At 30.4% G+C, this 12,438-nt stretch overlaps 1 protein-coding gene across 1 annotated transcript; it reads left to right on the top strand.

Annotated features, from left to right (window-relative positions):
• The first annotated feature begins 3,666 nt into the window (after nt 1-3,666).
• LOC122578992 (argininosuccinate synthase, chloroplastic-like) lies at nt 3,667-10,801 on the top strand. Its single transcript, XM_043751066.1, has 9 exons — nt 3,667-3,802; nt 3,901-3,999; nt 4,843-4,984; nt 5,386-5,434; nt 7,226-7,408; nt 8,488-8,562; nt 8,660-8,845; nt 9,236-9,324; nt 10,147-10,801. The coding sequence occupies exons 1-9, from the start codon at nt 3,745-3,747 to the stop codon at nt 10,706-10,708; spliced, it is 1,443 nt and encodes a 480-aa protein (XP_043607001.1). The 5' UTR covers nt 3,667-3,744; the 3' UTR covers nt 10,709-10,801.
• The last annotated feature ends 1,637 nt before the right edge of the window (nt 10,802-12,438 follow it).

Genomic DNA, 12,438 nt, shown 5'->3' with positions numbered 1-12,438 from the left:
CCTTATGTCTAATTGAATTATAAGAGAAAAAAGACTTATGTCAACAACTATCCTTATGTCTAAAACGTGAGTGTATTATCAAGTATCAACTATTTTCATTCAATTTGATGGCTTACTAAGTGTGCTTAATGTTTACGGCTACCTTTGTAGTTTTGTGTTTTTGGAACTTGCAAAATATAGTAGAGTTTACAATATTTAGATTAATACAAATTAATATTTATATCAATATTTTATTTTATATTATTAAATGTAATCAAACTAATTATAATATTTTTGTTATTAGCAGTTGTAATCAGACTATAATTATGATATATTTATGATATAGATTATTTTTATATAAACTGAACCCTACAAACAAAATCACAACACGCAAAGTCTTTGAAAACCTCACGAACCAGCCGCTACTTTTATTGTTCTTAACAACTATGGTTAACGAAAATTAAAAACAAAAAACTTTTTTGTAATACCTCAATGAAAACTATGTCAATTTTGTAATCAAAGTTAAGATATTGTTTTTGTAGAAAAGTTTGTATAAAAGAAAGTCTATTACAACATCAAGTCTTTATATTATTTATTATTCAATATTAACATTTGAATATCTTAGTTCCTTTTTAAGTATATTTTTATATTTATAAGTTTTTTTTGTTCCATATACTAATTCTTATATTGATAATATTGTAAAAGCCATGTATTTGACACAAATCTAAAATCCAGTTATTAGATAAAATATAATAATTTATATAATTATACATGAAGCGATGAACCTCGCTTATACATGTTAAATTAATTAAATCAGTTGCTGGTAAAGATACATTACGGAATAAGTTAAGAATATATATAACATATTCTTATATGTTAAGATGTGATTCAATGGCTAAAAAATTGTGCATTAAAATAATTTCACCTCTAAGTTATTAAATATTGGAATTTGCCAAGATACAAAGACTATTTGATTATCGTGATATCAAAAGCAGAATTAAATCTAAACACTATTTTTTTATGCTACATTTTGTTACAAACTGATATTCTGATTTTGCATCTGATTATACGTAACGCATGATTTATTTTACAAATGCAACCCCAAACACCCCCTAGGTATAGACATTATTTATATAAATCAACTTTTCATATTAGCTCTTTGAACTATTGTAATGTTTACTAATTAGTTATATTAGCGTTGATAAATATATTTTTTTAAAATAATGTTTAATTACTAATGAATAATGCTTTTAATTTGTATTAAATTTGAAACAAACTTTTAATTAGTTTGTTTTAATTTATTATAATGTATTTTTTAATATTAATATAAAATGATGATGTGACACTAATAAACTAAGATTTCAATGTGGTTGTGTGGGTTAAAGGTAAAAGTGATTTGATGTGTTAAATCAGTGTATTGCTGATGTGACACCAATAAACTAAATTTCCGGTGAGTTAAAGATGGTCTAAGGTTTACTTTTCCAATAACATATTTTCTTAATTGAAAACTATATTAGATTACCTGTTATATGAACAAACCATTTGGGATAAACCATAGAACATCTCCAACTATGGCTTGATGAAAGACTTTTTTTATGTAAAAAAGTTATTGAAAAGCTTTTTACCATTGCAACCAAAAGCTTTTTATTCAAATAACTTAACATTCTTCAAGCTATTCAAAGATAACTTATTATATAAAACGAGAGCAAGTACCCGCGCGTTGCAGCGGTGAGATGGTGATGGTGATAGGTCATAGGAGATGATATGTCATAGACTGTCATAGCCAAATATCTTAGCCGTACGGTATCCGACCTCAGATTTAAAAATTCGTCGAAAGTATATCGAATGACATCTCTAATGAAAGAGCATGAAATTTTAAGAATACCCATATAATTTTTATAATTTATCGATGTACGGTTTTTGAGATAAAAGATTTTGAAAGAATTAGAGGAATAAAATAATTTATGGAGGAGAGAGAAAGATGTAGTCATTGATGTATGGTACATTATGTATTATCATGTGTACATTGTTGAAATTGAAAGTTGCAACCCTATTTACTTTATAATATAGTATAGATTTTCATTTTAATATCATCTCAAATGTATTTTTCATCCTTCTTTTCATTTTATTCCATTATAATAGATTATTGTAGGTGTACTTTTTGAAGAAAATAATTATAAACTAGGGGGATCGAGCCGCCCATTAGGCGGCATCGATTTGTACATATTGCCGCGGTTATCTATCTTTTGAACATCGAGTTAGTAGTTAACAATTAGCATTCGAGACACCACAGTGACATCCAACTGGGCAGTGTGCAGAGATCGAAACACGCATTTCTGAGATGAAACTCAGGACTCTCGAAAACCCCTAATAATCCACTCATACAAATGTAGAAAGTAGGATTCGAACCATAGTGAACTTTCCCAAAGTCTAAGACATTATCAATGAGCCACTAACCTATTGACGTTGTGTAAATATATGTGTTTGCTAAAACTTTGACACGCTTATATTTATTTTAAAGCAATATTACAACCACAACTAAAAGTTTATAGTGTTGTGAATATATATATATATATATATATATATATAACTACAAAAAACAAAGAATAAAACTAAAAAAATCAAAAGTGAAAATAATATGAGAGAATCTGAACGATTATACGGCTTGTCACGTCAAAAATGAAATGTAAAAAAATCATTAAAAAATAATATAATAACCATGTTTGCTTTTGTCATATTAAATATATGTTTAGTTTTTGAAATAATTTAAAAAAACAAAACAAACAAAAACTATTATAATAAATAAGAATAGACATAATACAAAACAATTTTAAAAATCGGTATAAAAACTGTCATATTAAATATATATGTTTTATTTAATTAAAAGAAAATTTTAGTTTTAAATTTTTTTAAGTTTGTCAGTGTGGTTCACTGTTCATAGCCACACTGTTTGAGTCTTTGATATATAGTTAACTAGGTGGGGGCGACATCGTTGTTTGAAGCGTGTAATGGTATCTAGTTGGATGTTTTTGACAGTGACGGTTAAAAAGAATTTCAAAGTTTAAAAAATATTCAAAGTAATAATTATAAAAATACAAAGAAGTCATAAAATATATGTTAAAAAACAAAATGTTACCAAAAAAAAGTACAAAAGTTATAACAATAACAAAAAAACCTTTAAAAAACAAAATTGGTACAAATTATTAAAAAAATGTAAAAGAAAACCTAATATTAAAATAAAAACAAAAATGGTATAAAAAAATAAAAAATTTAGAATCAAAAACCCAAGAAAAAGTAAAAAAAAGTTGGGGTTTATTTTTATATAAAATCATATATATATATATATATAAGTTGAGGGGATAGAAAAATTCAAAAAGAAAATAGAAGGGGCTGGAAAGACAAAGGAAAAAACGAAGGGGGGGCAAATTATCCAAAAAGCAAAAATAAAGATAGGGGGACAGGGAAATGTTTCAAACCCGGTACCTACGCAGAGAAAAATAAAAGGATACTATTCACATCTACTCATTTGTTATAGAAAGTAATACAAATATATTGAAAAAACCTTTTAAAAATAAAATTAATAAAGAATGATGTGTCAATTAAAGTAAGCTATTATAACTTTTATCGTGCTCTTGTTACAGTGGTTTAAAGTTTAAACCTTAAATTATTTTCTTTCAAAAAAACCCTAAACTGTTTTCACTGTTGGATACATACATAGAGACCGGGTGTATCTAAAGCAGACAGACCAAGACACAGCCGCCATTAATGGCTCACTTACAAGTCGTCACTTCAACCAAGCCCCTTATTCCTCCTTCAAATATTGGTAATAACATATTACATATACATACAATCAAAAGTTTATATCATCATTACTTTATAATAATATTAGTATTAATATTAATTTGTTGTATGTTTGCTTAGAATGTAAATTAGGAAGTAAAGCAAGTGAATTTGGTGGAGTTACATTTCATACTCTCACCACAAGAAATTTTTCTCTTTCGCAAGGATCTAAAACTAAAGGTACCTTTTTTTTTATACAACTTAGATACATATATATATATATATGTTATATGTATGTATAAATTATACAACTTTATACGAAATGCTGTTATATATGCGGACAATGTATAATATGTATCCAACTCTAAATGCTATAGTTTCTAACTGATATTCATACAATAGTATTTCCTGCAAGTTTGCATACATATAAAAACATAGTAATTATTGGTTATAACAACTGAAATTTTGTAAGGTATCTGTAATATGTTAAAAACAGAGCGAATGGAGAAGTATTTGTATTATATCAAGTTTATTTTGAGCTTTGACCAGACTCTGTTACATTTGCTTGTAGTTTTCTTCATAATTAGATTAGTTTCGTTGTGATGTTTATCGTATAGGTTTGTCTAGGGACACCATTGACCGGGTGTTTGGGATTGAGTTTTCGGGGAGGTTATTTGAATATATTGCTAGCTAGCAAGACGTAAATAACCAAAAAGTAGTGTTTAACTAACTATCTGGATATATCTATATCAGTGTTTTCTTAGGGGAAAGACACAAGTTTGAAAAGCAGGTTGCTTTTTGAAAATGACATTTTGCAAGAACCCAAAACACCCCTTAATATGCACTATATGCTTTAAAATAATTGTCTATTACTCTCTTTTTTCAATTTTTCTTATGCTTTGCTGAAATTTGAAATGCTGAAGGAAGTTGTTGAATTTGTTTTTTGTTGTAGAAATGTAGAATTTTGAGAAGACTGATTTTTTTTTAAATATATTTGTTATATATGGCTTTAAACCACATGCTAGATGAACACTATCATTTATTCATGGTACTTATTATAAGAAATGTGCTTTTTATGTATAGCAATTCAAGCAGTGTTGGCCAGTGATAAGGAAACTGATGCATCAACTGCTACTAAGGGAAGTGGTCTGCGTGGGAAACTGAACAAAGTTGTCCTAGCTTATAGTGGTGGCTTGGATACCTCGGTGATCGTTCCTTGGCTAAGGTGCAATATGCAACTAGATATGCTTTTCATGGTTTTTTTTTTTTTTTTCATTTTTGAATCGTTTCACTCAAATGGGTTTCAGTTTTGTCTTTGTGGTCTTCTTTTTCTTATGTTTCATAAGATGCTCAAACTACTTGTGCTGTAGTTAATCTATATCGTTGCTTTGAGTCTTCTCCATGTTGCTTATTATGTCATATCCATGGTTTTGTAATACCTGAAAATATCCTTATAGCTACACTTTTTCATCTGTTTATGCCTTTCATGATGAGCATTATGCTTTTCTTTAATTAGTTAGACAGAATGATATTTGACATTGACTTTATCAAAATGTCAAATATCATTATGTACCTATTTTTTACATATTTGTCGTCTGTTCACTAACTTTGCCTGTAATGGTGCAGGGAAAATTATGGCTGTGAGGTTGTCTGCTTTACTGCAGATGTTGGTCAAGTAAGCTCTCTTGTACATTTGGTATTTCATTGGACTGACTGGTTTTAATCATTATACTTAGGCAATCCCCTACTTTTGTGCAATTGCCAAGAAAGCAATTACCACACTTCTGTACAAGTTACCAGACAGAGAGAATGCCATCTATATGATAGTATGATGGTTACTTTTGCATATACATGTTAAATGGTGTCTCTTAAAATCCTATATATTGATAAATTTTAGTGTTCCATTGGCATTTTTGCATGGGGTTGATTAATGTAAAGAAACTAATAGTAACTTGTTTGAAGATTTGTGAAGGATTTTTGTGTGTTGGCCCACCAAGAAATGAAGGAGCATGCCTATGTAACTAAATTTCACAATATATACACAATTGAATCCCTAGGAAGACAGTACTATTTCAGCAACCCTTAACACATTCATAATATTTCATATACTTCCTTGGAAAATTTCTAGGTGCCGGGCACTCCTAATTAGTATATTTCATATGTCAAAACTACAATAAGTTAATTTATTTATTACATAATAAGATAAGGTAGAATTAAAAATAAATCAAATCAAACATATATTTTATGTAGAAAAAGTTTTCGTAGAACACATTGTAATAACTAATATAATTTTAATATATAAAAATAAAATTAATATAATAAAGGACCATTAAAAAAGATAGACTTTTAATCGCAATATTACACATAGGAAAAAAACTTGTCAATATAAAAGAATAGCCACATGAACATTTAACTATCCTCTTTTAGTTATATAGAGAGACGTGATTAATATAAGCGAGAAAATACTACTCCCGTTAAACATCCAAACAGAATTTAACGACCGTCAACCTGATGGGGACCTTTAGTGCAAGTGGAATTAAACATAAGTTAAAATTAACAAGAAAAAAAACATGTGGCACACACTATATTCGAGTTTATATATTCTTATAAGGGAAAAATACATAAAAAGGTAACTTTTTTACCCAAAATTCATAATAAGGGGAAGCTATTTAGTTTTTGTCTGTTTAAAGGATCCCATTTTCATAAATTTTGCAATAAAGGGAATATCAATATATTATACTTTTAGTTGAATATAAGAAAACGAATGTACCATGCGATCAAAAAAGGATAATCAGAAAACAAATATGTATAAACTAATCAATGGATGAATGGAATAATTTATATATACTAATTTCAATTCATATTGGATACGGAGTATATTGCCTTGCCCTGATGATGTGAAAGACGCAATTATGAGAAAGGGGACCGGTTTTAAGGATATGGAAACCCTACAAAAGAAAGGAAACCGGTTTTAAGGGATATTGAAACCGGTTTTAAGGATATAACCTGTTTTGCTCCTCTGTGTGAAAACAGTTTTTATATGTTTCTATACTCTACTATAGATGATTTCAACATAATTATGAATAATTTGGTTTGAAGTTTTTTGTTTTCAATTTATGAACAGTTCGTTTTGAGGTTTTTAGTTGAATAATTTATGGGTTTTAAATAGTATTTAGTAATTTGAATGACATTAAGTTAATTGCGTATTTTTTTCCGGTCCCGTTCTTATTTTGCGCTTCTCACCTAGGCCCCATTTAGGGTCATTGCGAATTGAGTGCGCTTTCGCTTTAACTATGGTATTGAAAACTCGGCCGGCTTGGCCTAAAAATTGGATCAGACTCGTAACACAGTGGTCAAACGAGTCGAGTCAGGCTCGGCCTAAAAATTTATTTGCTGTGTACACTGATAACTTGTGAGCTACATGACCATGACTTGTTATTCAACCTTTCTTATGCTTTGTATTTAGGGTATCTCAGAATTGGAAGGTCTGGAAGCAAAGGCTAAGGCAAGTGGAGCTTGCCAGTTAGTGGTGAAAGATCTGACGGAAGAATTTGTGAAGGATTATATATATCCTTGTTTGCGAGCTGGGGCAGTATACGAACGAAAGTACTTGCTGGGAACCTCAATGGCCCGACCCGTTATTGCAAAGGTGAAGTTCATTTACAGATTCTTCTCCTCCCCCCCCCCCCCCCCCCCCCAAAAAAAAAAAAAAAAACAAAAATCCTTCATAACTTCCTATAAGTCATAATTATTAGGTTAATAATCACAGGTGTTGATCATATAATAAATGTTTTGTCTTCATGCGATTATCTCTAATTACTACTCACCTTTTCATTTAGGGGAGTGATATTCTTACAACATAATTTTGCCATCTACAACAAAGATACAAACTTTATTGCACAGGGTACAACTGCATAAAGCAGATATTGTTGTAGATTGCCATATTGTGTTGTAGGAATATCATTTCCCTTTCATTTAAATAGTTGTCTTCCCTAGAATATCTGGGTCAGAGGTGGAAATTTCAGCTTATAGAAACACAGAAAGTTAAAATTAACTGTAACTGAAAGAAAGTAGACTTTACTTTGTAGAAGCTTCTGATCACCTCTAAATTCTACCCACAAATAGGCTTTCAATCTCTAAACGAACTTAATTAGGCATTGTCTCTAATTCCCAAATAGTTAAAGATAACCCAAAAGTTAAATTAATAGAGATAATGATTAGATTTGATTCTCAAGCAGATAATGTTATCCAAAGTTTAAGAGCCTAAATTGCATCTAAGTCGGGTTCGGTGTTATTAGGTCCGTAATCAGTTCCACTATACCTGATTAAAGCAGATAATGTTTTATTTAAGATTAAAGCTTGTAGTAGATAGGCATAGGAAATATATTACAGTTAATATCTAATTCTTATTCTTTCAATTTTTCTCAATTTAAATTTGGTTTAAAGTAAATATGTAATCCCAAACTCAGACGATTTAGTAACTATAAGAAGGGAAAGTACTAGTCCCTATGTATAAACAATCGCTTTGAATTGAAAATTGAACATCAACAATTATTTCTAAAATTCAAAAAAATAACGAAAAAGTGTTGACAGGTGTCCAACCTGATTTGATCCGTTTGGACTTACTTTAAAATCGCCATTCTGACCGGTTACTCGACCCACCTGTCATGTATTCCCTCCCAATTTGTTACCTCTAATACTAACCATCTTCAAATCTGATAATAACAGGCAATGGTGGATGTGGCAAAAGAAGTTGGTGCAGATGCTGTTGCTCATGGATGCACAGGAAAGGGAAATGATCAGGCATGTCTCAAGATTTTGCACTACCATTTTTTACTAGATTTATACAGTAGACATGCTATTAATTTTCATATCTGTGTGTTTTGTTTTCCCAGTACAGGTGCGTTTTGAACTCACCTTCTTTTCTCTTAACCCTGATCTCCAAGTTGTGGCCCCATGGAGGGAGTGGGATATAACAGGGAGGGAAGATGCTATTGAATATGCCAAGAAACACAATGTGCCTGTCCCAGTCACAAAGAAATCCATCTATAGCAGAGACAGGAACCTATGGCATCTCAGTCATGAGGTATGTTGACATTCTTTACTACAAATTAAAGGTGGTAATTAATGTGCTTTTTACTTTAGTGGGTAAATAGGGTCAAACAGGCTGAAAGCTACTTGATGTTTTTTTCTTGCATACCTCTGAGGCTCTGACATTGTTCTGATTCATTTTGTTATTATTGTAATGATTATGTAAATCTAATCGTAATTAATAGATATCATTACATAAAACGTTTAAATATGAAACGAAAAAGTGTTTCCTGATTTACTTAATCTGAACCTGGTTTGGCCCATTACCCATCTTGCTCGAACTCCATATTACCACCTCTACTAGAGATTTTCAGGCTTACTCTTATCAAGCAAGTTGAATCTTAATTTGTTTGTGTTTGCTCTTTTTTAATATGGGCGATTGAAGGGAGATATCTTGGAAGACCCTGCTAATGAGCCAAAGAAGGACATGTACATGATGTCTGTTGACCCAGAAGATGCGCCCAACAAACCCGAGTAAGGCCTATTTACTTTTTGCCGCTTCACTAATAGTATTGATGCTTATAGTATCTTGGTCAGGGACTTCATTAGTACTCTAATTCTTCTACTATTTTGTTGACTTAAACTTTGTTAATAAGGGATTGCGAACAATCAGACAGACGGTTAAGATGATGGCCACCATCTTTTCCTCATATCTTGGTCAGGGACTTCATTAGTACTCTAATTCTTCTACTATTTTGTTGACTTAAACTTTGTTAATAAGGGATTGCGAACAATCAGACAGACGGTTAAGATGATGGCCACCATCTTTTCCTCATATCCAAACAAGTCTACTACATGCTATCATGAGATACATAATAAAATCTTAGCATCACATGTGGGCAAGTTGTTGAACCACATGGATGTAAAGTTTGATTTTCTTGTATCATGCTATGAGAAGCTGCATACTCTACTGTTTTACTCATAACTTGGTTATTTACATCATATGAAATTTTGAAAAGGTCAAATGGAATTAATAAAAAAAATACTGGCTACAATGGAAACTGGTCAAAAGTTGGCTGGTTTACATCATAAATTTCCGAAAGGTCATATGGTGAAATGGATCAATAAAAAGAAAAGTAGCTACGATGTCGGTCAGTTAGATCAGTTATAAATTAAGATAGCTTTTTGTCATCATGTTTGATACACTAGTTATGTGTAGAAGCTGAAGTTTGTGGATTAGATGTTTCCAGTCAACCAGCCTTTGCCATTCCTACATGATATTATTCTCAAGTGTGTGCAGATTACAGTAACACATTATTTGATTATTTTCATATCTTTATAATACTATTACATTAGGTACCTTGAAATAGGGATAGTTTCTGGGCTCCCCGTTTCTATCAATGGAAAAGAACTCTCCCCGGCAACTCTTTTATCTGAACTTAACGACATAGGAGGCCGTCATGGCATTGGCCGAATCGACATGGTGGAAAACCGTCTAGTTGGAATGAAAAGCCGTGGAGTGTACGAGACACCCGGTGGAACCATTCTAGCAGCTGCATGCCGTGAACTTGAGTCTCTAACCCTTGACAGAGAAGCCATCCAATTCAAAGACATCATGGCCCTCAAGTATGCCGAATTGGTCTATGCTGGCAGGTGGTTTGACCCTCTTCGCGAGTCAATGGATGCATTCATGGAGAACATCACTAAAACAACCACTGGTTCAGTGATGCTCAAATTGTACAAAGGTTCTGTCATTGTGGCTAGTCGGAAGAGTCCTTATAGTTTATATAGAGAAGACATTTCGTCATTTGAAAGTGGGCAAATTTATGATCAGGCGGATGCTGCTGGCTTTATAAAGTTGTACGGGCTGCCTATGAGGGTTAGAGCCATGCTTGAGAAAGAGCAGGGTAAAAAGTAGAATTTTTATTGATTAGGAATATTTCTTTGTTCTTATATTAATGGATTCCATGGGATATTGAGATTGAATAAGTATGCATTTCTGATCTTAGTATCTTTTTGGTGGTGGTATTTGCATTTTTAGCTACATGCTTAACAAACCTGTTTTGATTGTTAATTTGGAACAAGAGGTCTAGATAAGAGAATTTACTGTATCTCTCAGTTGATTCCGTAGTTTTATGTATCTAATACGATTCAATTTGTGCGGGACATAATACGATTAAAGCTGGAATGAAAATGTAAAAGTGGGCATGATTCATAAGATCTTAGAACGTAAAATTATACGGATCTTGAACAATTAACAGCCATCACCAAGGTCTTACTTGAGGTAATTTTTATTGAAGTCGGGTAATATATACTCGTCGTAAAAGTGAGACTCGAATTAAGTGAGATTGAGATCTAACATCCAGAAGATCCATATGACTATATGAGACATGTTTAATGGTGAATTCGATGTTATGACATGATCATGATATACATCCGGGAATTCTAAAACATATTAAAAGTGAAAGAAGTATTGTTCGCAAATTTTTTTTAAAGGAATTGGAATCTGTCAAAAGAATTGAAATTTGATGAAATTGGAATCGGAATGAATTGGAATTTGATAAAATTGAAATTCGTTTGAATTATAATATTTTGTGTTTGGTTGAGTGGATTTGAATGGAATTGATAATAAAAATTATAAAAATAATAATAACAAAAATTGAAATATATATTTTTTTAATTTGTATTATTAATAAATTTTACAAAATATAAAAATTTATATAAAATATTATTAATTTTTTATAAAATAATAAATATTTTTATACAATAATATTATAATTTACAAATACTTATTCAAATATTATTTATAACTTTGTAAAGGAATATTTTTAAAACTATATATATATTATTAATTTTTTTATAAAATATTATTTTGTTATCAAATAATATTAAACTTTACAAGCTAAAATTAGATTTTTATATAAAAAATGACTTTAATAAGTAGTAATAAACTAAGTATTAATAGTTTTTTATAAAATTTTAAATAATTTTTAACTAATACGAAGTAATTATTAACAATAAGATTAATAATGTAATTATTATTATTATTATAATTATTATTATTTTAAATAAAAATAATAATTTTTCACTCAAGAGATCGATCATTTCCAAAATCTGTTAATGTTTTCATCACACACTCCAATAATTTTATCAACCGTCATAGCTTCTTCCCACCCTCTAATCGAATTATATTTATATATATTTTAGTTTGTTTATGCTTCCCAACAACCTGATTCATTTTGCTTACATATACCCCCATAAATTATAAACTATGAATCATAATCCATATGTTGTTTCAATTCCCGATCACTTTGATCCACTCTTTATTTTATAATGATAATAACAAAACACTTTTAAGGCTATATTAAGTGGGACGTTTTCTACTTCTTCATTATCACTCTAGTCTAATAATAATAATAATAATAATAATAATAATAATAATAATAACTTCTGAGTTGGGTTCTTCATCTGTCACCTGCTGTTCGTACATCACCGGGGGTTTAAGTTTCTGATAAGTTTCTTTGGGTCTGTTTTTATTATGGCTAGTGTTGCTTCTCGGATATCTTGTCCTTTACAAGGATGTGAGGGTTGTAGTGGAGGAAATGGTAGAGGGCTTACTAAGAAATATTTCATTGATCATTTGGGAAC

Source organism: Erigeron canadensis, chromosome 8 (genome assembly GCF_010389155.1).
Source record: "Erigeron canadensis isolate Cc75 chromosome 8, C_canadensis_v1, whole genome shotgun sequence".
Lineage (NCBI taxonomy): Eukaryota > Viridiplantae > Streptophyta > Magnoliopsida > Asterales > Asteraceae > Erigeron > Erigeron canadensis.
The sequence above is the reverse complement of the archived record's forward strand: the minus strand, read 5'-3'. Positions and strand labels throughout refer to the sequence as shown.

Bases quoted from the DNA above. Each gene is read 5' to 3' on its own strand.
- LOC122578992 (XM_043751066.1), top strand. From the start codon at position 3,745: ATGGCTCACTTACAAGTCGTCACTTCAACCAAGCCCCTTATTCCTCCT. The intron at 7,409-8,487 runs GTGAAGTTCATT...TGATAATAACAG, and splicing joins CCCGACCCGTTATTGCAAAG to GCAATGGTGGATGTGGCAAA. The intron at 9,325-10,146 runs GTAAGGCCTATT...CTATTACATTAG, and splicing joins GATGCGCCCAACAAACCCGA to GTACCTTGAAATAGGGATAG.